The 23,212-nt window shown below is 38.1% G+C and overlaps 1 protein-coding gene across 1 annotated transcript in view; it reads left to right on the top strand.

Moving 5' to 3' along the window:
- Positions 1 to 23,212, top strand: part of TENM1 (teneurin transmembrane protein 1) — a 329,411-nt gene that overhangs the window by 112,018 nt on the left and 194,181 nt on the right. Inside the window, exon 3 of the mRNA XM_054169769.1 lies at positions 526 to 786. Within this exon, the coding sequence (XP_054025744.1) occupies positions 526 to 786 (261 nt within the window). The remainder of the gene's footprint in view (positions 1 to 525; positions 787 to 23,212) is intronic.

Genomic DNA, 23,212 nt, shown 5'->3' with positions numbered 1-23,212 from the left:
AGAACCAAAACCCACTGGTGTGAATATGCAAGGACAGCACTCTCAAAGAGCAACCCAATGGTAAGTACCCTTTCTTTGCCTTCTGTGATTAACCAAACATCTCAAATGTTATTTAGTAAATTCTCTTTCCAAATTTGCTACACTTTCCCTATGCCAAAAGCATACTAATTTCAGAGATGTTGCCTTTCTGGCAAAACCCAAGAAAGTTACTGTATTTGTAAGTGCTCCCTTCAGTTGTAAATTGATGCACTACTTTCAGTGTGTGGGTGTGTACACTTATTTAAGCTCAAATATCTATTTCCATCAGAAAAAAAGGAACAGTTACAGTGCAGTGCTATATATTTTACAGAGTTGCACTCTTTTAGCTGTCTTATAGTAGATTAGACTGCAGAGTGAGTCACTGACCAAAAGAAACCTTCTAATATTGTTAACAAAGATAACTCTCAAAACAGATTCTCCAAAAGAAAATCAAAGGTGTATTGCTTTTCACTTCTAAATTTTTTTCTGACCTTTTGTTTCTTCCAGACATGGAATTCTGTGAGACTCCCCATATTCTGTGCTCTGGCTATCAAACAGACTTACACGGTGTAGCTGAGCACAGCTACCCGCTGGAGGTGGGCTCCGATGTGGACACTGAGACAGAAGGTGGTGCGTCCCCAGATCATGCCCTGAGGATGTGGATGAGGGGGATGAAATCGGAACACAGCTCCTGTCTGTCAAGCCGGGCAAACTCAGCATTGTCCCTCACTGACACTGACCATGAAAGGAAGTCTGATGGGGAAAATGGTAATAAAGAAATACATCTAACATACTGAATAGAACTAGTAATTTACTTGAAACAGACGTCTTCTACTTCTCTGGTATTATTTTTTGTTGGTGGCGTGTGGTTTTGTTTGCTTGTTTGTTTGTATTTTCTTTCTCTTTCCCCCTTCCTTCTTAGGTCTCCATACGACATGAAAGGTGAAAGGGTTGTTTTATATTGTATTTATAGTGTAGATGGAAAATAAGATCGAAAAAAAGGAAACATGACTTTCCCATATTCTCCATTTTTGTGCCATAAGAAATTTAGCATTTGAGTTTTGTGGCCTATCAATTCCATTCTAAAATAAATCTATCATCTGTTGTGCAGAATTGATCCTGCACGTGTTGGCTTCCAGGCAAAGCTTTAAGGCTGTACAGCCAGGTGACTTCAGTAAAACCACCTGGAATCGTGAATGTTCTGTTTATGTGTAATTTCAGTCTGTACCTGAAGACATGCCTTGATCAATAGGACAGGTTGAGCAGGTTTCTGGGTTAGGCGTTTTGGCTGTGGGTTTTTGTGGTTTGGTCTTTTCTAAATGCTCATTTTCCTTTAGGATCTTTTTACTTATTTGCTTTGCTTATGATTTAGTGTGTCACAGAAGGGGAAAATGTATGTTTAAGCAAGTGACATGGAGGGACATTTTAAAATTGATGAAAATCTGCTCTAAATGTTTCTTTAAAGAATATAATAAGTGAATGTATTTATCATGCTTAAGTTTAGCTCATATTTTTAGTTTCTGTGTTTCATACTCACATGTTATGGCAAGTGTAAATGTAGTTAAATATGTATTTTTAACTGGATAAGTGATAAGGGAACCAGTGAAAGTAGCAGATTGATACTTTACTGTTGTCAGTGATGCATTTCAGTAGATGTGTAGTCATAAGATGAAAGAGAGTTCAGTCATGAATGTCATTTCTATAGTTATGTGTTCTGAGTTTGTCAGATACAAAGCTGGTAAATTAATTATCTCATCTGTATGTTTGACAATATCACTGCTAATGCACAGCATAGATTCAAAGACATCAAATTACCTGCATGGGTTTAAAAGAAACCAAACCAACAGAAAAGAAAAGAACCCAAACCAAACAAAAATCTAACACCAAAAAGTGGTTTTAGCACACAGCTCATTTTTAACTGAATACTCCTATGAAGATTCAGCATTCTGCACTGTCACATCATACTGTGTTGCTGGAGTCAGTTTTCAAGTGCCACCCCATTTGCACAGTGATCAGTGGCTGATTGCCTTCCAGCTTCACGCTTCTGCCACACTGTGCGGGATCCACCTTACATGAAGTGCTGTGGCACAGAGTTTTTTTGTCTGGTGTTGGGGGGGTTGTGCATTTGATGGGTTTGATGGTGGCTGAAGGAATTGAATCAGGTCTGCTTGGAATTGATTGGCCCTTAGCTATGAAAATGACTTACAGAGAATGCCACCTGAGAAAGGAATGTGCATACTTGTACTGTTCAGACTGGGAAATACACACTCATTTATGTTTTAAGGTACCAGAAAGCTGTTATGCCTTTCATTCTGGAAGGCAGGGATGCAGATGGATATTCATCATGTTTTGTAGGCATACAAGTTGCACTAAATAAGTTATCTTGCTACAGATAAAAATTATTATAGGTGGTAATGGAAATGCTTTTGTTATTTCATTGTCCCATATTGCAGGAACCATGGGTTAAGTGTTGTTAAGATAGGGACATACAGTCATTGTGCTTCACCAGCAAAGAACTGAGTGGATTCTTCTGAATGTTTGTCTCCGAGAATGATTTTAATCAATTTAAATTCATTTCCTGCATGGTCTAGAGTAGAACAGAGTAGTGCTTTTGCATGCAGCTTTATTATTTGCTTCTCTGTAAGCTTTATATCACATTTTCAATCAGAGATTCATGTTTTATGTGCTTGAATACAAATTTTTACTAAATAGTTGAGAAAGTGAGAGCAAGAGTAATTTGAAAGAGGGAAACAGAGCACAAGCTCTTTAGCTGTCTCCAGACAGGGTTGACAGAGCTGATTTCTGCTTCCTGAGGTGTTGAGTCATTCCAGAAATTACAGCCTTGAAAGTTAATGTGGATAATTTTGAAGACAATGGTGGTTCAAACTATGTTCATTTACATTATCTAGTACTTCACAGCTAAGTTCAGTAGTCAAGATTCCTGATCCAAGGAGCAGCATGTTTTACATCTGGACTGGCACACAGTACCAAAGCACTCCTTGAAAACAGTAGTTCATAGATCTCTACTTAAATGAAGTAGTACATGGCATGTCTCTCTGTTTCTATGCAATCATTTGTGCCAGGGTCTTTATCAGAGAGCTACAAGTGTTGCATTTATCCTCATCAGTTCCTGCTATGGAAGCAGACTTTCTTTGTGCCAGCCAGTAACTTCTGTTTGGTGACAAAGTGTGAGTGCATAAGATCAGTTGCTGGAAATTCATGAAATACTAGTTTCCATGATGGTGTCTCACTGCTCTACAAACAGGTAGTTCAAAATTCTGGCTTTCAGGGTTGGCCAAATGGTTTGCAAACACAGCTATTTGTAACTGGAGAAAAATTAATGAGGGGAATGCAGTTGTTACATTGCTTGAGAAAACTAATTGCTATCCTTTGAAAAGGTCTCTTGTTTTTTGTTGTTGGGTTGTTGTGGGGTTTTTTCTCTCTAAGAGCACAAATGCAGAACAGGCTTTCTTGTGGTGACATTAGGATAACTAAGTGTGTGGATTCTGTTAGACCTCCTTTCAGGGCATTTATTGCTTTACACTGATTTGAAGCTGAAGCAAATATACTTTGCATATTTTACTCTGTATATTCCTGGAATTTTTCATATTCATTAAGAACTCAAGCAAGAGGTTCCCTGACACAGAACATATTCTTCATTATGTATTCTGAGTAGCCCAATTTGAGAATTTATTTGAGGATTATTTTCCTTCATAGATTCACCAACTCTGTCATAATCACTGTTTAAACATACTCTGATTGTTTTGGCAGCATTGAACAGATTGTGTGAAACACCAACATTCCCATTTAAATTTGTGTTGTCAACGTTAATGGCAACTAATAATAGCCTATTAGTGCACAAACTGCCTTCAGCTTTGCCTGAGGCTAAGCAAAATATATATTAACTGCAAGTAATGAATGACCAATTTCTTGGGGATCATTGCTTATCTCTGGTATAGTATAAATAGCTCTATTTAAACATGGGCAGTGTTACTCTACAATATGTGAATATAAATTCCAGACAGAAACACTACAGAATAACAATGTCAAAAATAGTCACTTTGTTCTGTTGGAGAATACCACATTTACCCTCAATTTGCTGCAGCAATGCTGTCTGTCATTGCAGCTGATCAGAACATGGAGGTCAGTGGTTCAGTCTGACAGATTACTCAGCTGGCAAATTCCTTTATTTCTTTATTTTTCTGAAGTAAAGCTATGGCCCAGAAGAGGACAAAAAAAGCCTGGTCTTCAGGTATATATCTGAAATGACATCATGCAACATGGGTCTGCATTTCTCACTAGCTAGTGTGCTAAAAACGAGACTGCAGTCCATTTTGTATCCATATACTCTGCCTGTTAAACTGTTCATGCAGTTCTTGTATTTTGCTTTACAGGATGTCTGTGCCACTGTGAAGCCATGAATTTTACCTCAAGTGCATTCATGACATGCCATAACCCAATTTTGAGCCATATTTGACTGATTTGCACAACCATCAACTCTTACTTCTGGCAGCTACATCTCAGCTGAGAGCTAGTACAGAACTCGAGTCATTTCTGTTGCAACACAACTCTTAACCTGGTTTATGTCATTGCATTGTTTTCAAATACTTTGGAGGCTGACATATTTGGCTTATTCCTGACATATACTTAGGTGGTTTTATGCAATTAGCTACTCTACTTGGTAGTGAGAGCCAATAGCAGTGTACTGGATTCACAGTGTTGGGTGAGTGTGCTGCGAAATGCACACTCAGTCTTGGACTCAGAGTCATGTTCAGTTCCTTTGGCTGCATTGCTTTATAACAACTAAACATTGGATATAGTTCACAGCAGCTTCTTTGAAATTTGTAGGTGAGAAATTGAGGTGCTAGTACAGGCTGAAATACCACTAGACTTGTGATGGAATATAACTTCAGTGTGCTTCAGGTCTGGCCAGGGGATTTTTATTTTTATTTTTTAATAACTAACAAATGTGTCTTTTTGAATCAAAGCAAGAGGGGGAAAAATATGAAAAAAAGTAGTTGTTTCCTTTTTCCCATAGAAATTATTAAGGAAACTTCTTTCTAAACATCAGTGTACAGGATCAGATTCTGTTTGGAATGATAATATTAATAATATCAAAAATTTTAAACAGCAGGCAGCAAACATGAAAAATAATACTAGCCATCTATTAGTAAGAAGGTGTAGCAGAGAAATTAGTAGGGTACAGATCCAAGCTGAGTTGAATGACAGAGAAACATGCAAGATTAATCTTGTACAGTTCACCTAAGGATTTGGTTTATACTTGAGGAGCATAGTCCGTTTAACAGACCTGTTCCCTTTCTCTTAATCTCTGGGGGTTGCTTTTAGTGCTAGGCAGGTGGGGAACTTCTCGGCAAGTCACCTCAGCTCTTTGCACTTCAGATTCAACATCTTAACAGTATCTGTTGCAGAGATAAAGATGCTTAATTAGTAAAAGAAGTGGTGCAATTGCTGGTGCTGTATGAGAAATGCAGCTTTGTGAATGCTGTAGTTATTCAAACATGGGGAGAATTTAGCTAAGGACAAGGTTCTGATTTAATTTATGGTGTGTGTTACGATACCTACTGTGAATTCACACCTGTTCAAATTAGGCTTGAATCTGGCTCTTCTTACAAGTCCTGTGCTTAATGCAAGCGAGTGAGAGCAATGGGATTAATGTTGCTGTTATTTACTGTTATTTTGTAAACACGCCAGGCTTTAAGCTGATCTCTGGCTTTCTCATTTCTCCAGGAAATTATTACTAACAGCTACATTATAATAACAATACATGCTCTGAGAAGAAGTGTGCACGTGACTGACTCTCTGTGCAGGATTTTGTTTGTAATAATGATGGCTGCATCTAAAGTATTTCCATTAGCTCCTGTCCTGTCATTCTCTGTGTACAATGGCACAATTAACAAATCGAGTTGCTAACTTGCAAGTGGAGTAGGTAGGTCAAATACGTGTGAGCAGGCTTCAAAATATAAAGGTAAACATCAGTCTTTATCTCATTCCATCTGTACCAATTAATATTTTTCCTCTTCATTCCTAGCATGCTTTACTTTGTCTTTTTATTGTGCAGGGACTGTGTCCATGTTTGTACACTCCTGTCTGTTGGATAGTTTTAGTCACCTAATAGATAATGGCAACCTCATCATTTATACAAAATGCAAAGCACCCATGGTGAAAATTCTTCAGCTTCTGGAGTTTACTATAGCTTGTCAGATATTTGATGTATGGTGCTCTCAGATATTTGACAGAAAGGGCCACTAATCTTCCCTTAATAAAAGATTTCTTTTGCTTCTATTGCATTGGGGTTTTTTTCTCTTTCAGTGTTTAGATGACATTTATGTTGGTTGCTTCTGATGTTGTTTCAAAGAAAGCTCCTTGGTGCCAAAAGAAGTGAGCAAATCTCTTCAGTGACATAGTACTGCATTTTGGGGAGCATTGCAGTATAGATTGGCATTGTAACTGCTCTGCTGGGGTTGTTAGGAATATAAGATACTTTTGTTGACCTCGGAGTGGTTCCTTTGGAAGTGTTAGTGTCTCAGAGGAAGCATGTAAGTCACCTGAATTGCTTTGGATATGTGTGAGATGCTTCTATAAGCACTGTAACATCACCTCAGTTGTAATATCAAGGACAGGGAACTGCTTGAGAGGGTACAGCAAAGGGCTATGAAGATGATTACGGGATTAGAACATCTCTGAAGAAAGGCTGAGGGACTTGGGGCTTTTTAGCTTAGAGAAGAGAAAATTGAGGGGGAATCTTACCAGTGCTTATAAATACCTAAAGGGTGAGTGTCAGGAGGATGGGGGCAGGCTTTTTTCAGTGGTAAACAGTGACAGGACAAGAGAGATAACAGGCACAAATTTGAATATAGGAAGTTCCATTTAAATGTGAGGGAGAACTTGCAGAACATTGGAACAGGCTGCCCAGAGAGGCAATGGAGTCTATCTCTGGAATCATTAAAAACCCACCTGGATGCTGTCCTGTCCAGTCTGATTTGGAGTTAGACTAGATGATCACCAGAGGTCTCTTCCAATTCCTGCCATGCTGGGATTACGTGAAGTCTTGCATTTGTGCCCTAGTATTTAAGCCATTTATGAAATTACTCATACATGGAAATTCAGCTCATGATGAGTTGTTTCTCAGTATTGTAAGGAAAATTCTGCCTTTTAAAATTACTATCTTCATTACTTTTTCTGACTGACAGGGGCATTGCATCTGCATATCTGCTATTTTAATCTTTACAGTTCTCACATGGTATATTAAAATCAGTACACAATGTTAAAATGTTCTCTGTCTTGTTTCTCTTTTAAGCACAATGAATGCTGGTTTAAAGACCAATATCAAACTGCTTAATATTCTGCATTACAGTAAATGAAGTGGTATTTAGAATATAGCAGAAATATTATTTATATTCCATAATCCAAATGACCTTTGCCCACAGCATAGTAAAAAGTATCTGTGCATTGGCACAAGGTTGTGTAATATTTTTAGCCCTGCAGTTTTGTTTTCTTTTGTCGGTAGCTAAAAGAGGGGAGAGAAGGAATCAAGCTTGAGGAGAGCAGTCAGATCTAATTTTTATCCTAGAAATAAGTAACTTTGCATTAGACCTCAAAAAAAAAAAATCACTTGCCTTTCCTCCCCTGTGTTATGCAGAAAGAGAAGTGGATGTGGCTTAAGGAGCCTGTAGCAATATAAATTATTGTTCCTTCTTTCTTTTAAATCCTTTTGACTTTCTCAGGTGGAAATGAGCATGCAGGAGAAGTATTTCCACAAATACTTCACAGTGCAGAAGGATGTTGCAGCACTGCTGCAGTTCTTGGGAACTCAATTTATCTTGGCTGCCATGGTGGGGAAAGATGTGATGGGATAGGCAGTGAAGTGCCTGCCTTCCATCAGAGTGCTGTGGTGCAGAAGTGTGGGGATTATCTGACTTCATTTCAGCAATCTTTGTGAGACCAGGAGGACATTGAACAAAATACTTTTTCTGCTGTTAAATATTTACAATAAATTCTACGTGAGGACATCTCTGGACTAGTGCACTGCTGGGAACAGTTCCATTCTAAACAGTCAACATGTCTACCCTGATGTTTTATTTATGTTGTCCTATTATTGAGTTTATAATATGTTTGATTTCTCATCTCTCTTGGTTAAAATTTAAAATGTATTAGGAGATCAGAAATCTGCTTTACAGAAGCAACCTACAGTCATATTTTATATGTATATCCTTTAGAATAAATTATTTAGTTTAGTTTAATGCTGGTTTAGTTTAAAAGTTATTTTGAAATATAAGAAATTCTCACTTATGTCATAAAATGTTAATGTTCCTGACAGTTGGAACCTGTTTTTCATCAAAGTTTAGGATGTACTGTTGAAAGCCACTAGTAGAATGTGCTTGGTGTGAAATTAGCCTGACAGGAAAACTCATGAACCATGATCATAGAAGATTATAGTTAAGGCTACTTGATAAATAAGACCAAATTACATCTGTTTGGTTCCTTCTGCCATCAACCTGTATGACTTTAAATGCAAAGATACCTGGAGCTTTTCCTTTACCCCTGGCAAGATGCTTTTTAGCTATTCCAATCTGTAATACTCTGAGATAAAAAGAAGGGATCTAGCAAATGAATACAGGATTGGTAGAAAAGTGGAAAATACTGACAAATTATCCTTTTAGGGTCTGGCAAGGTTTAATCTAAATATCATTTCTTCTTGACAGTACAAGATCTTCCAAGAATTTATTGTCATCCTATCATGGATGACAAAAGATTACTCATTCTTCCTCTTCAGTCTTTCTTTTTTAACAATTTCATCCATTCTGCATTAAATTACATAAGAAAGTCGTATCTTCCATTTTAAAATTTGTTGGTATTTAATTTCCTCTTGGACTGAGGGGTAAGGCGAAGATCAGCATAAATCGAGGTCTCTTCCAACCTTTGTGATACTGTGAAATCTGTGTTATTCAGAGTTACAAATATTAGCATATTCTTATCTTAAAAATGGGAAGTATTGGTAGTGGCAAATAGCTTTTTGGCCAGACCGTCTAAAGAATAGAATAGAATAGAATAGAATAGACCAGGTTAGAAGAGACCTTTGAGATCATCGTGTCCAACCTATCATCCAACCCACCTAATCAACTAAACCATGCAACCAAGCACCCTATCAAGTCTTCTCCTAAACACCTCCAATGATGGTGGCTCCCCCACCTCCCTGCGTAGCCCATTCCAATGGGCAATCACTTTCTCTGCATAGAATTTCTTCCTCACCTCCAGCCTAAACTTCCCCTGGTGCAGCTTGAGTCTGTGTCCTCTTGTTCTGGTGCTGGTTGCCTGGGAGAAGAGACCAGCCAAAACATAGAACATGGAGAAAGTGGCTGCTTCCCATGGTTGCAACGTCAGTCTTCTAAAAGTGAAAGCTCAACCCAGCATACTAGACTATTTCTCACTTCTGCAATAGAAAATCGAATAAGAATGGGAAGTTGTATATGAAATGACAGTTTGCACAGAATAATGTAGATCTGAATGCTTCTTTTTTCAGCTTAGTTTCATCTTATGAAATGGCAGACAGTGTTTTAGATATTAATTTTGTTTTCTTTAATCATACTTAGCTCTACACCCTGACTTCGTATTTTGAAAAATGAGCAGAAGAAGAATTGTGGTTAATTAGGTCTTCTAGAATATGGGTCTAGGAGCACTGAATAATTCCTGCAGGCTGCTTCCTCTCCCTAACAGATGTTTTGGAGTAATATTTTAATTAGATTCCCATATTCTGATGACTAATTATATTGCCAATGTTGTTTCTTTATCTTAAGTTCCTACTCCAGATGATTTGCAATGTAGATTTTATACAGCGCCTCACAACACTGACTTGCAGTTGAGCAGTACATCATCATTTGATTACAAAGTGTACACCGTGAGATCTACTGGCAGTGCTGAGGGGCAACCCTTTGGACAACAGAAACGAAATGTAAAGTAACTATGTTCTGTTGCCTTTGCATCCCACCTCTCCTTTGCCTCAGTTTAGCATAAAAATACTTAAGGGTTATGTGCCTATTTAAAAAACCCTCAGCCGTTCCCCTCTCCTGACTCGGGAATTAGGAAGAACTAGTAAGAATTAGTAAGAAGCTTTCCAGTGCTTCTCCACTGCTTTGATAAAGGAAGGTCTTCTCCCCTATTTTGTGCTAGTGTGTGGGCTAGCAGGTTCTGGTGAGCATTTGTGAAGGTGGACGCAGTGGCTGCAGTCTCCAAATATATTATACCCCAAATGTTTTTATTGCAGAGCATCTGTAATTGCTCACCATTCATAACTGCAATTCTTCTTTTCTAACAAGGAGCAGTGCCCAAATGTTTTTTCGTGGTGTGCTCAATGTGTCTACAACTATCTTTTATGTCTGTGCCCATGGGGGAAAATATAATTGAGTCATTTCTCCTCGAGCCTTGCGTGGCTATGTTCAGTCGGTACAGTGTTCATCTCAATGTTGCTATCGATGGCTGCATTGATTATTTTTATTCTAGCCTGTGATTCTGTCTCCACTCGAGCTTTTTAATTTTTATAGCTCACTTCCTTTTGAACAGCAGATTCAGCTGTGTTTGGTTGTGTGCATATTTTGTTACAAATACAATCTCCTGAATACAGATTTTTTCTCCACAGTAGCTAATAACCTACTATACTTGAAAGCTCCTTTTTCTTTTTATAACCTATCTTCTTTCCAATACATTTTCTGAGTACTGCACTGCAGTTCGATTTTATTTTATTTTTTTTATTGGATCATTTTAGAGCATGATAATTCATTTTTGATCCCTAGTACCTCTCGTCCATATCTGAAGTGGTCCACATTATTTCAGTCACTCATTGCTGTTTGCATCTTTTATCTGAAGACAGTCTTCTGCATTTTGTCTCAAAATACCTTTCTGCATAGAATCACCACTATAGTCTTGTGATACTCTATTTCCTTTTAATACAAAATCAAAAACAAAGCATTTTCTGCGCTTCACCAGCCAACTATAGTGGAAGTTTTTGAACTTTCTTGTAGGTATCTTATAAATTGATTGGTGGCTAATAATGGCAAACCTCCTCAATCATCAAGATCTGCAAAATAAACAGAGAATAAAAAATTAGGGAGATTGCTTTATACTGAATGCATTTTTAAACTACACTACAGCTGTACATACAATAAAATAAACATGTTTATATGCAAGTAATTCAGCATTTAAACAATGCTTATTAATGTTAAATGAAGAGCCATAATAAGTAAACAGTCTAAATCAATTGGGGTTTTGAATAAATCTTTGTAGAATTATTTGTTTATTTTTTGCTTCTATAACAGATTAGAAGGAATTATTATCTACCTTCTGCTTGGGGTAGAAAACAGAGCAGGGAGGAAAAAAACACATATCTCTTACATTGGAGAAAGCTATTGGTCAAAGCCTGCAGTTCCAGTTAGGTTTCTTTCTCAGGATCAGTAAGAACTCTTGACATACTGAATCATGGTCAAATTTATGGCAAGAAGCCTCTGGTTAGAGAAATGGCAGTGAGTTGCCATTTTCAAATAGTTCCGATTATTTTCTTCCAAAGTTTTAGCTTTGTGTTTTCATGAAACAAAATATCATTCTGGCTGTGAACTCCTGCAAATTGATGTGGGCTCTGGACATCTGGCAGAGCTCAGCTTGTAGGTTCCCACTGGGGAAATTTGCCTTAGGAGTCAGAATGCAGAAAGAGAAATAACCTGCAGCCAGCTTGGAAGTAGCAAGGATAGTCCATGAGGTGGAGAGGTTTGGCTGTTAGCTTTGCCAGCTCAGATTGTGTTTTGATGATAATCTTGCACAGCAGTTCTCTATGTCACCAAAAAAAACCAGTCTCCTGCACTGCAATCCCTGTCATTTCTGCCCTTTCAGTATATAATGATGTAATTTGCAGGGTTTTATGCCCATGGAGAGAAAAACAGTGACCAAGTACTCTTTGAAGCATAGTTGTCTAGTTCAGGTATACAACATAGCTGCCAAAACTACATGGCAGGAGCTTCCCATCCTGCTGCTTTCCCCCTTTCTTGCTGTAATGTTCCCTGGTGGTTTGTCTCCCTCCAAGTCTCCTGATGTCCTCTGAGGACATCACATTTCTGTGATGATGTTCAAAAAAAGTTTTGCTAATATTCTGAAGCTTGAATCTTCAATAAGTGTCAGTGTGCTGATGAAGCTCAAAAATTAAGCTAACTCCAGTGAAGAGCTGGAAGCATGAGATGGTAAATTAGTTTTAAAGCATCTGTATAATTTTCCAAAGCAATCACTCCTAGAGAGCTAGAGTGCTAATATTCCTGTGATGCAGAGAGAGATCTTTTGAAGTATGTCAGCCTCCTTGTGCATAGTCTTCTAGGATGCAAGTTCAGGGTTGCTTTGCTTATTCAGCTAGGTGGCAAGTACACACCTGCTCTGATTCAATATACCTGTTGTAGCAGCTTAAACAGTTTGAGCCCTGGAGGCATTTAAATGCCTCATAAATGTGAATGGTTGTACTGAAATCAGTCACTGCTCGGATTTAAAAAGGCAAACAGGTGAAAAGTGTGGAATTTATCTCGGTAAAGCTGGGGGTTTTAGTTTGACTTTCACAACTGATACATCAACATTTCAATCAATGTGAAAGTGTTTAAAAATTCTTCAGATTAGAGAATTCCTCCTCTTATTTTCCTATGTTGATCCTTGTGCAAATACAAGAAAAGCAAACATCCCAAAAAGCAGCTGACTGGGCACTTGAGTGTTTGCTCCTGTTCATATGAACACAAATTGTATTTGGAGGAGTTCTTCAGCTGGTTTATATCAAGCAGTTTGTGTTGGTGATTTCATATTTGGTTTCTTCCCATGAGCCACCAGACCAGGAAGATGGCAAGTAGGGACAGTGGCCTACAAATTCTCCACTACAAGTAGGTCCTTCTTATAGATTTAAGTGTTTGGCTGGTAAAATCACTTCTAAAATGTAATTTTCTCGTGTTTGTTTTAGAGAGAGTGATCTGAAAGCAGATGGCAAATATTTGACTATATTTGTTTTTCTGATGGGTTATTTTATTCCCTCAATAGCAGAACAATGATCAACCTTCTACTGATGTAACCTGAAGGATTTTAAACACCTGCTAAATTCAATGGCGTTTCCTAACTCAACATCTTTGAATTAATTTCTCGATTTTTCTCTTGAATGTAGCTTGTTTCTCCTAATGTGAGGACACCCAGGGGATTATAGACATGCTTCTGGGTCACCTCAGTGGTGTAACAAGCTGATAACTGTGACTGAAATTGGTGGTCATCCTAAAAGAAAATAAAGAAATAGAAAGGCTGGCTCCACTGAACTGTTGTTTCAGGGGCTGGAATGTGACAAGTTTTAGTAATGAGAAACCCATAATTACTCCCATTCTGCTGGGTGGATTTTAGAACATTTGGAAATACTCTGGTTGTCCTCAAAGCCCTGGATTGCTGTTTCTTTTGATGTTCCCTGGTGTTATTTCAAAATGCCTACCTGTGTTCAGTGTACACAATGAAGTTTATCAGTTAATAGAATAATAGAAAAAATGCAAGAATTAAGCTTAACCAGGATAAGACACTGTCACAGAGACAGGTCACAAGTGAAGGTTTTAGTTAACTGTGTTAACCTTATCACTTGGCAGTCTTCTAATCTCCTAAGCAGTGCTTCCAGGCAGTGATTTTTATTCTTTTTATTATTTGTATTACAAGAATGCTAATAGATTCTCATCCAAATCAAGCCTTATTTTACTTCACATTACACAGATAGGGTTGAAAGATGAGCCAGTCCTCTGAAGAGCCCTAATGGTGTATGTATATTGATTATTTTATCTCTTATCTTCCTCAGGTTCATTCTGAACCTCATATAATATGTGTGAAGCTCTTCAACACAGAACATTGTTATTAACTGTGAAAAACTTCATTATTATCCTTATCTGTTATTAAGATGGTATCAGGCTAGAATTTGCAGAAATGTTTAGTTTCTGCATAAGAAAAAGCTTTTATGTCAAGGATAATTAGATTTTATATTTTAATTTATAGAAATCTGTTTCCCACATGGTGTTTTGTAGCATAAAAGTGGACACAGAAAAGGGGAGTAGACCAACAGAAGTGGTGCTTGCTCCCTTTATTGCTTGTCTGTTCAGAAATATTAATCACTAAATACAATCTTTTTCAATTATAGATAATACAGATTTTTTTTACAATCTTAAAATATAGTTGGTTGCCTCTTTAATATTTGAGATGGGGATTGAGGGGCTGTGGTGGTAAAAGAAAGTTCTGTTCTCCCCCACACACAAAGAAACCACGGCTAACTCTGTCAGAGGAGCAGAAATGGACGAGAGCCATATTTACAAGCAGGATAAAGTGCAGATGGATATATACATATGGCATGTCATGATATACATGTTAGGGGCATCAAGATCTTTATGAGAAACCATAGTGAAAGGTGCCAGAAGTGTGCTTCTTGTCTGGTATTTAAGCTGCAGACATTAAAAACATCATGGCTGACACAGAAGTTGATACAGAACACTTCAAAGATCCACAAGGATCCACAAGAAACCAAATGTGATTCAGTGCAGAGGGTAGTAACCAAATATGAAATATTTAATAGGAACTACTTTGGAAAGCAGTGATGCTGAAAGGGACCTTAAGGGCCAGTAAATGAGATAAATGGAGCCAACAAGTCAAAAGCTACTTTGGGTTGCCTGTGTGCATGTGTCTTGTCAAGGATCTCTGAAATATAGCAGATGTCACTTAAACTTCTCTGACGAGTCAGTTCTGGGCATTTGAACACCAGCAAATTGAAGTGGCTCTTAGAGGAGTGCAATATGTGATTATGTCTTTGGGACTTGTTATTCAAGGAGAGGGGTTTTTAAAAAGTCAGAATCTGCAGAGAATGCCTGAGTTGTCACTTAGATAACTCAAACAAGTATGAGGCCCAGGGAGGGAAGAACTTTGAAGGTCTATAGCATCACATTTTACCTAAGAATACAGTGGAGAATATATCTGCTAGCACAGACCCAGCAATGTTGGTTCAGTAGATGTAATTTGCAGTCTGAGAAATTTGAGCATGAAATCAAAAACAGTTTTGAAACAGTCATTCAACATGGGAGTAATTTGCTGAGGGACAGTAAGTCTTAGTACTTGGAGCCCTTGGTCTGAATGTTGTTCAGAACATGAGTGAGCTGAGCCTTGCATCATGAGGGTTAATATGAGGGTCACTGGTTGAAGCTGTAGTTCTGATTGCAAAGGTGATCAGACTGGATGGGTTCTTTGGCTCTTTTCTTTCCTTCATAATCTGTAAAGCTATTATGTTTTTACTGACTATTAAATTCTCAAACATATCTGGTTTAGAGTAGTATGAAGCAATAAATGAAGTGGTAGAGGCTTTGTGGCTGCAGTTGTTTAAAACCAGCCAATACAATTGAGTATATACTATAGAGGACATGACAGGCTTGTGATTCATTGATTGGAGTTCTTCATCAGTTTACAGTCAAAGGAAATAAACTAATAGATCTTTCCATCTCTGACTCGTGTGATACTGTCCGCAGTTTTAGCAGCTGCCCTGAACATTTGGCAACTGGCCCAAGCTCAAAAATTAACACTATAAGAAATTAATTTTCTATAAGCTAATAAGGACAAAGGCCATTCAATCTGTTGTTTATACAGCAAGCTTATTGAATCTGAAAACTATACATCTGGGAATAAGCTGGTAGAATCCATTTGTAAAATAATAATGCCAGCACATCATAGAAGTACTTGTGCAGTAATCAGTCATTAAATAAAGGGGAGTTCAGGTAGAACGCAGGTGAGGGTATTTATCTATGGTAACCCCAATAGGCAAATGTTTATTAAAGGTTTAAAGAAATAATGTAAAGAAAAATACATCTAATCAAAGTGTGCCAAGAACCTTCCCTTCATTATCCTACTGCATCACTGCCCACCCCTGATGAGGTGTTAATCACAGCTTCCTTTTGTCCAGTGTCGTTTGCACTTCAGATTCCAGACACGGCAGGTTCCATTTCTGAAAAGTTTTCCACCTATTCCATCACACTGGCTTTTCTGCCTCACTTGGAGTTGTAGTTTTCTGATGGGTCCAGCCAGATTTAATTGTTTGGTTCCCAGATCTCTTGATTAAGGGTGGGCACTGCTAATTAAACCACTTTGTGTTTCTAGTGACTGATCCTCAAAGTCTCTGTCAGTGCAGTGTGTCTCACCTCTGCTTGCTTTTCATCTCATCTTTCAGAAACAGGCTTTGCCAAATGAAAGCTTTGGAAATTTTTGAATTGGGGATCTTATAAATGTGTTGAACATGTCTGTAAGTCTTGTCAAACACTTGATAAAGGTAATAAAAGTCTTCTCTTACCATTTGCCTTTGCTTCAGAATTTTAACATTCACTGCATGCAAAGAGAGGCATTAAATCTTTTCATATTTAAATATGCTAGCTTAAAACTAAAGTCCAGGTAGCTTTGTAGTTTTGTTATAAATTGAGAACTCAAATATTATTCTCTCATTTGACATACTGACTCAAACATTGACAGTCTGCCATGCTTTTACTAGACTTTTATTTCAGGTTAGTTACCTTGTGCCAAGAACACTTTTTTAACAAGGAAGACACTGTGGGAGTGGATACTAATTAGTAGAGCTTGGTTTGCTTTTATGGATGCAATAATCTAAATACAGTCTGCTTAACTCATCTGTGGTTCTCCACTGCATACTGCTGAATGCTTGCTGTGGATCAGGTGGCTCCCCATCTATCTTTATTTCAGGTATACAATAGGTGTGAGGCTGTTTTCCACTTCTTGACCAAGCATTGGTATCTCAGTAAATTCATTCTACTTTAAGTCACATATCTGCAAATACATCTACAGGATGTGTCCTTCAGTCGCTGTGTGGAACTGATGAGTTCCTCTCTTAGCAGTCAGTATTTTGCTTATCCTAAACTTATAATTAATTCCAAGAGATAGTTCTGTTTGTCTAAATATTACAGCCTATTTCTTTAGAAAAAAAAAAACTATCAGTGATTTTTCTTATCCATGGATAGTATGTGATTAGTTTGGCACCAGTGGAAAAACTTAAACTTCGGTGAAACACACGTCATAAAACAGGTGCTGTCAACAATCATTGAGATAGTGGACTTCCATGTGAATATAAAACATTATATTAACTTTACTGCAGTAGAATGGAGTTTTTAAACAAGTTTACAAAAATATTTGGCGTGTGTAACAGGCTACTTGCTGTTATTATCTATTGCACTTGTGTGTTACTGTTCTTTTGTGCCTGCTGCATCCAGCGAAGCAGAGGAATGGACTAAAGGCATTTTATTATCTCACCCTAGAGAGTTACACTTCATGACTGCCCTGTCAACATTAAAGCATATGACACAATGACCCTTGGCCTAGAATTTTTTTAACAAGGTCCAGAATTTGAGTTCTTTGTCAGTCTGGTTTTGTTTTAAATGCACAGCAAGCAAATGTGACTGCACCAAGCTCCAACCAACAGAGCACTCTGTGAGTTGGCAAGTACTAGGCATCTGGGCAGCTCAGTGCAACTTAGCACTGGTGGCAAAGCCCAGTCAAATTTTGTTTTCTTTCTTTGGCTTCTCGCTGTTTCCCTGAGTGAAAACATTTGTTTGAACTGGGATTCTTATCTGAGGAAGGGCTACCTATTTGACATATATGGAGTGAGCTGCCAAAATAAGAACAGACATGATCTTGTGCTCTCTCAAAGTTACTTCTAAAATGTAAGCACTTTGCTAGCATCATCGTGCTTAGCTCTTTGACCTCATTGTGAATTTGCTTATAATTGCTAATACTAGATCATGGCAGAGGCACTCATTCTGTGACAATACACATGACTAAATTAATTTCATTATTGCTATCACTTGCATGCTAACTAATCCATACAAACTTATAAATACAAACTGCTATGTAGTTCCATTTCTATAGGAGCAGATTTTGCTATATGATGTTAAAGCAAATACTGAAATCTCTGCTTTACCTTTATCCTTCTTGTAGGTAGAGAACACAGAGAAGTGAACAGGTGAATGAAGTAGGAGTGAGTGTGTGTGTGTGTGTGTGTGTTGTTGTGTAAATTATTATGCCATGAAATATAACTCAAGGAGTTGGAATAGTGGTCTTCTGTAGTTATGTATAGACCTGTGAAAGGAAAAATATCTGGAACAGAGAAAAATCACATTCCTGTATTTATCAGTTGTAATAAATGTTAGCTTGTAAATTGAAAGCTTCAAGCAAAAATAATCTTGCAGTGTGTTACCCCTTTTGTTAAACTTGAGTGTTTACAGCAGTACCAAATACTTAACCCACCACACCCCTCTGCATATAGGTACATTGCCAGTGTTGTTTGCTTTTTCATGTGAACAGTGCTGCTTTTCTGTACAGATTTATGGTTTACCTGGTAATGATCATTGTTCTAAGAACATCAAATCTAGTAGTCAAAACATTTCTACTGTCCAGAGTGAAGGTGCATATGCATATGCATTATATTGTAGTCACTACTTACATTTTCTGCTCGTGCCCTCTCCCACGGGACCCCTCTCATACTAGGTGTACAGAATAGACTGTGCCATCGTGATGACAAGCAATTAAATATTTAAGTTCATTTTGATTCTTTGATGTATAGCCTTAATCCTTATTTATTGCCAGTATTCAAACCATGTTCATACAGCAATATTAATTTCCTGTTGACAGTTCTGTGGTGCTTATCACTACAGTATTCAAATACTTTGCATATGCTAATGTCTTTTTCTTTGCAGTAACCCTGGGAAACGGTGGGAGTCTTACCTGTGTTTTATGGATGGTGAATTCACATATGTACAAATTAAGTGAAAAATACCTGCTAAACTTGGGCATCTAACTGCAACTGCTCAAGACCCATTCTTTTTTTTCCACAGTATTTCACACATTAGTGCAATATAAACCTAAGAACAGCGCTTCCTGATGTAAGTTACAGCTCTGTAGGTTAAGAAAAAGGCAAAATAAGAATTGGAAATTATCAAGTGGTATCGGTTGGGTTTGAGCAGCTTCCGACATCTAGATTCAGTATAAAGATGTACACTGCTTCTGCTTGAAGAACTTTTAGTCACAGAATCAACCAGGTTGGAAGAGACCTCCAAGATCATCAAGTCCAACTAATCACCTAACCCTGGCAAATCAACTAGACCATGGCACTTTTCTTAAACACCTCCAGTAGCAAGCTATCATCTTCTCTTTGAACCCCACACTGAAAGGGGAAAAAAAAACAAAACATTTATTGCTGTTTGGTTTCACAAATATTAACTGACAGCTGCTTTTCTTTTTCCTTTTTCTTCCTTCCTTGAAGTTGACTTCTCTCCCTTATCTGGTCCCAGTCACTTTCTTTCCAAGCCTGAGCTTTGCCCCAAAGCTTTGCTTCTACATAATTTGCTCTATCTGGGCCTTCCATTCACATTCTAGTCATCTTACCGTCGCACTCTTCAAGAGATATGATGTTGCTGTTCCCACTCTAATTGTTCTCATGTGCTCCCCACTTCTTTTGCATTTGTATCTGTTTTAATGATTCGCTCTCACTTCTTGTTTCTATTTCCTTCATGTGTTTTCTGTCCAGATGGTTTTGACTCTTTTGTAGTACTTTAAATCAGCTGTTTGTCTTCTCCATCATTCTTAAATGCCATTAAGCATTTAAGGTCTTTAGGAGCATAGAATAAGGAAATACCTGACTCATCTTTTAGTGCTGTCCTTGCTGGATGAGTATACGTGACAGAGAGAGCAGAGGCCTGACCCCTATAGCCCTGGGCTGAAGTCTTCTCCACCTCTTCACAGTGTGGTGCCAGAACTTTATGGTCTCCCAGAGGCCTCTGAGGACTTGCATGCATTCAGTCTGGATGGAAGACTGCCATAAAGGCAAATGCTGTGACAAGCTGAAAATCTCTTGTTCCAGCTTCAGCTAGGGGCCTCTCATCACTTGAGAGGAAAAGTATCCAGCAACACATGTAAAACGCATTGTGCTCAAGTTCATTCTCAGAGATGTCTGATTCCCCAAACTCCCTGAGGTAGAGACTGGTATAAGAGGTTCATTTCCAATAGTTAAAATTTCAGAAAAAACAACCAAATGTCGTATTGCAGTAAGGAACGTTTTACAAAGATCAGAGGAATAGCCTGAGTGATATGCCAGCTCCCTGCAACTTCTCCCAGATAACACTTTCAAAAATCATCCAGTTTTTGAAGTTCTGTAACACTGGATTTGTAATCTGTGCCCTACCCTACTTCCAGTAACTACTTCATTCTGCAGCCCTTTTCCCCAGAATTTCTGGTGTAGTCTGTGTTACATGGACCTGACTGGAATGGCTGGTTTGATCAAAATGATGGATTCCAGCCCTATGAATTGTACAGACATGCACACTTGCACATATTTCACTATGTGCTGTTAGGCGTGTCTTAGCATGTAGTCAAAAGGCAGGTATCTCTCTTTACCTGATAACAGAGAATTGAGTTTTACAAAGATTTCATAGCTTGCCCTGCTAAAAAACATTTGTTCTGAGATATTCAGTTGGTATTCTAAATGAAGTCTGATGAAAGTTATGAAGGAAGACTTTCTACTTTTTTTTTTTAAGGCTGTTAATTTGTATTTTAGTGTCTATTTAGAGTGGCTCCTTTATGATTATTTTGTAAATTTTTTAGGCTTTCCTAAAATAGTGTTGCCATTCCTACATGGCTGTAGTGCATACGTAGTACCTAGTGGCATTTCTTTGGGAAGCTCACAAGCTTCTCTTTTCTCATTCTGCTTGCTTCAGCAAAAGATTGCCTTGTGTGCTTGCAGACCCCAGGTGCTCTGCTCTGGGATGAGTGTCTGCAGGAGCAGCTGGACAGCTGTTGTCCTTCCTAAGATTTACAGGGAGATTTTCCCCCTGGGACTGGTGTACATTTTTGTGGTTGGCATTTTGTCCTCATTGTCTGGTTTGGATTTGAAGGAATGTCTGCAGGGTGTGTTAATTCTGGAGGTTAAGTCCTTGACTTGGAGAGTGCTGCATTCAGAAGCAGTTTTAGGCTTGCTTTGTAAATCCAACCATTGGTTAATGTAATTTCTGCATGCAGTACATAGTAAGTGATTGACAGTGTTAAAAATATATCACAGAATCAACCAGGTTGGAAGAGATCTCCAAGATCATCAAGTCCAACTGATCACCTAGTCCTGACTAATTAACTAGGCCATGGCACTAAGTGCCTCATCCAGTCTTTTCTTAAACACCTCCTGGGATGTCGACCCCACCACCTCCCTCGGCAGCCCATTCCAATGAGCAATCACTCTTTCCATGAAGAATTTCTTTCTAAGATCAAGCCCAAACTTCTCCCTGCACAGCTTGAGACTGTGTCCTCTTATTCTGTTGCTGACTGCCTGGTAGAAGAGACCAACCCCCACCTGGCTACAACCTCCCTTCAGGTAGTTGTAGATAGCAATAATGTGTGCACACAGACATTTTCAAGTCAGTAGATGATGTGATGTGTAGCCTGGGGGGATTTTATTTTACTGGTAATGTGATGGTTGTTTACTTTCAGCTGCATAGTGATTATCATGTGCTATAATTTCAATTTTAAAATGTACCCAGTGAACAGTCATGTTGCAGTGTATTACATTACTGTCTGATACTGGCAATATTCCACTAGCCTAAGCCCATTCACCAAACAATCTCTTTGTACACAAAATAATTCACTTGCTTAGCTAGAGAGCTACAACAAAACCTGCCACTATCTTTGTTTCTGAATCAGGCATTATCCAAAGTTTACTGAAGAGTTCTGCTTGATTAGTGGGTTTGGATAACACACAGAAGTGAACCAGGGAGTACAAATCACTCTTTTGGATTGTCTTCATTTCCTTTGATACATGTTTAATGGATGAGAAATACAGTATTGTAAAGAACCTGGCTTAACATCTGGAGAAAGATAGGGAAAAAAGGAAGTCCATTCCTGGTAGAATCCGGTTTATTTAGGGGCATTGAGAAGAGTGATATCATATAAACAGATACAGTAGTCTGAATTTTATCTTTTACTGCTAAGATAGTTGGACTCACCTGTAGTTCTGTTGCAGCCTCTCTCACCCTGGTTCCATTCTGAAATTGTGATTCAGCTAAACACGTTTTTCCTTGCAACATCATACTTAAATTTCAAGAAATGCTATATATAAAGCCCATTTTTATTTACATTGATATCCTTGGAAAATATGCATTTAATGAATAGAAATATAATTATTCCCAAGAGTACAAGTTGGTTGTTGTTTGTTTTTTTATATTGCTGGCTGTGCTTCCTATAGAAAGCACTGTTTTTGCTAATAATTACTTTAAAGTTAAGACTTCCCATTAGCTTGAATTATTTATGAAATTAAGTGTGTGCTACCACTTAGTGACCAGAGAAATGGAGAAAACATCTTTGGTCTTCAGTTTTATTGGTTGAGTTACTGAACTCTGTATTGTGTGGTTACTAAAAGCTACAAACTGATACTGTAATAAAAACATTATTTTTGCTTCTGCAGATTTTAGCATACTTCTTAAATGCCTAGCTAGGGTTCACCTCAACTATTTCACAGTTACTTGGCACACTGCCATGACCCCAGGGGGATAGTAAGAGACTCATCATCACATTTCTTTCTTTCAAAAGCAAGACTGTTGAGGAATTTGTTGGCCTCCTGTTTGTTTTCTTTTTTTTCCTCTCCTTCATCTCCATGCTCTGGGGAAGGAAGTAGCTCCCCTTTATATTTTTGTCTTGGACCTTCTGTCAATCTTAAAGCTACTTCCTTCTTCTCCTGCACACTTTAAGATAAGAAAGGCTCTCCTGTTTCACACTTAGATTTTCCTTGTTTGTGGTTTCAACTTTTGTTTCCTGACATTCCTCAAGAGGAATGTAGTTTCTGAACATACACCAAAGTGAAGTCTGGTATCTTTGTTTTCTTCTAGAATGCAGAACTCTAACTTCTGAGCTGTAATGCTTTCCTTCCAACCAGCATGCCTTGCAGCTTTCTGAGTTATCCGTTTTGTGGTGGTCCATAAATCTTTTCTACTCTTTTCCAGGCTGCTGAAATACAATCTTTATAAAAGATGTATTGTAAGAAGTATTCAGTATACTGTTCTTACGGAACTCTGGGGTCTTCAGATCACTTTGAGGTCATCCTAGTGGTCACACGTGATGCATTAAT

The sequence above is a fragment of the Dryobates pubescens genome, chromosome 18 (assembly GCF_014839835.1).
Source record: "Dryobates pubescens isolate bDryPub1 chromosome 18, bDryPub1.pri, whole genome shotgun sequence".
In the NCBI taxonomy this organism is placed as follows: Eukaryota; Metazoa; Chordata; class Aves; order Piciformes; family Picidae; genus Dryobates; species Dryobates pubescens.
Note: the sequence above shows the minus strand (reverse complement) of the source record. Positions and strands in the feature narration are given on the sequence as shown.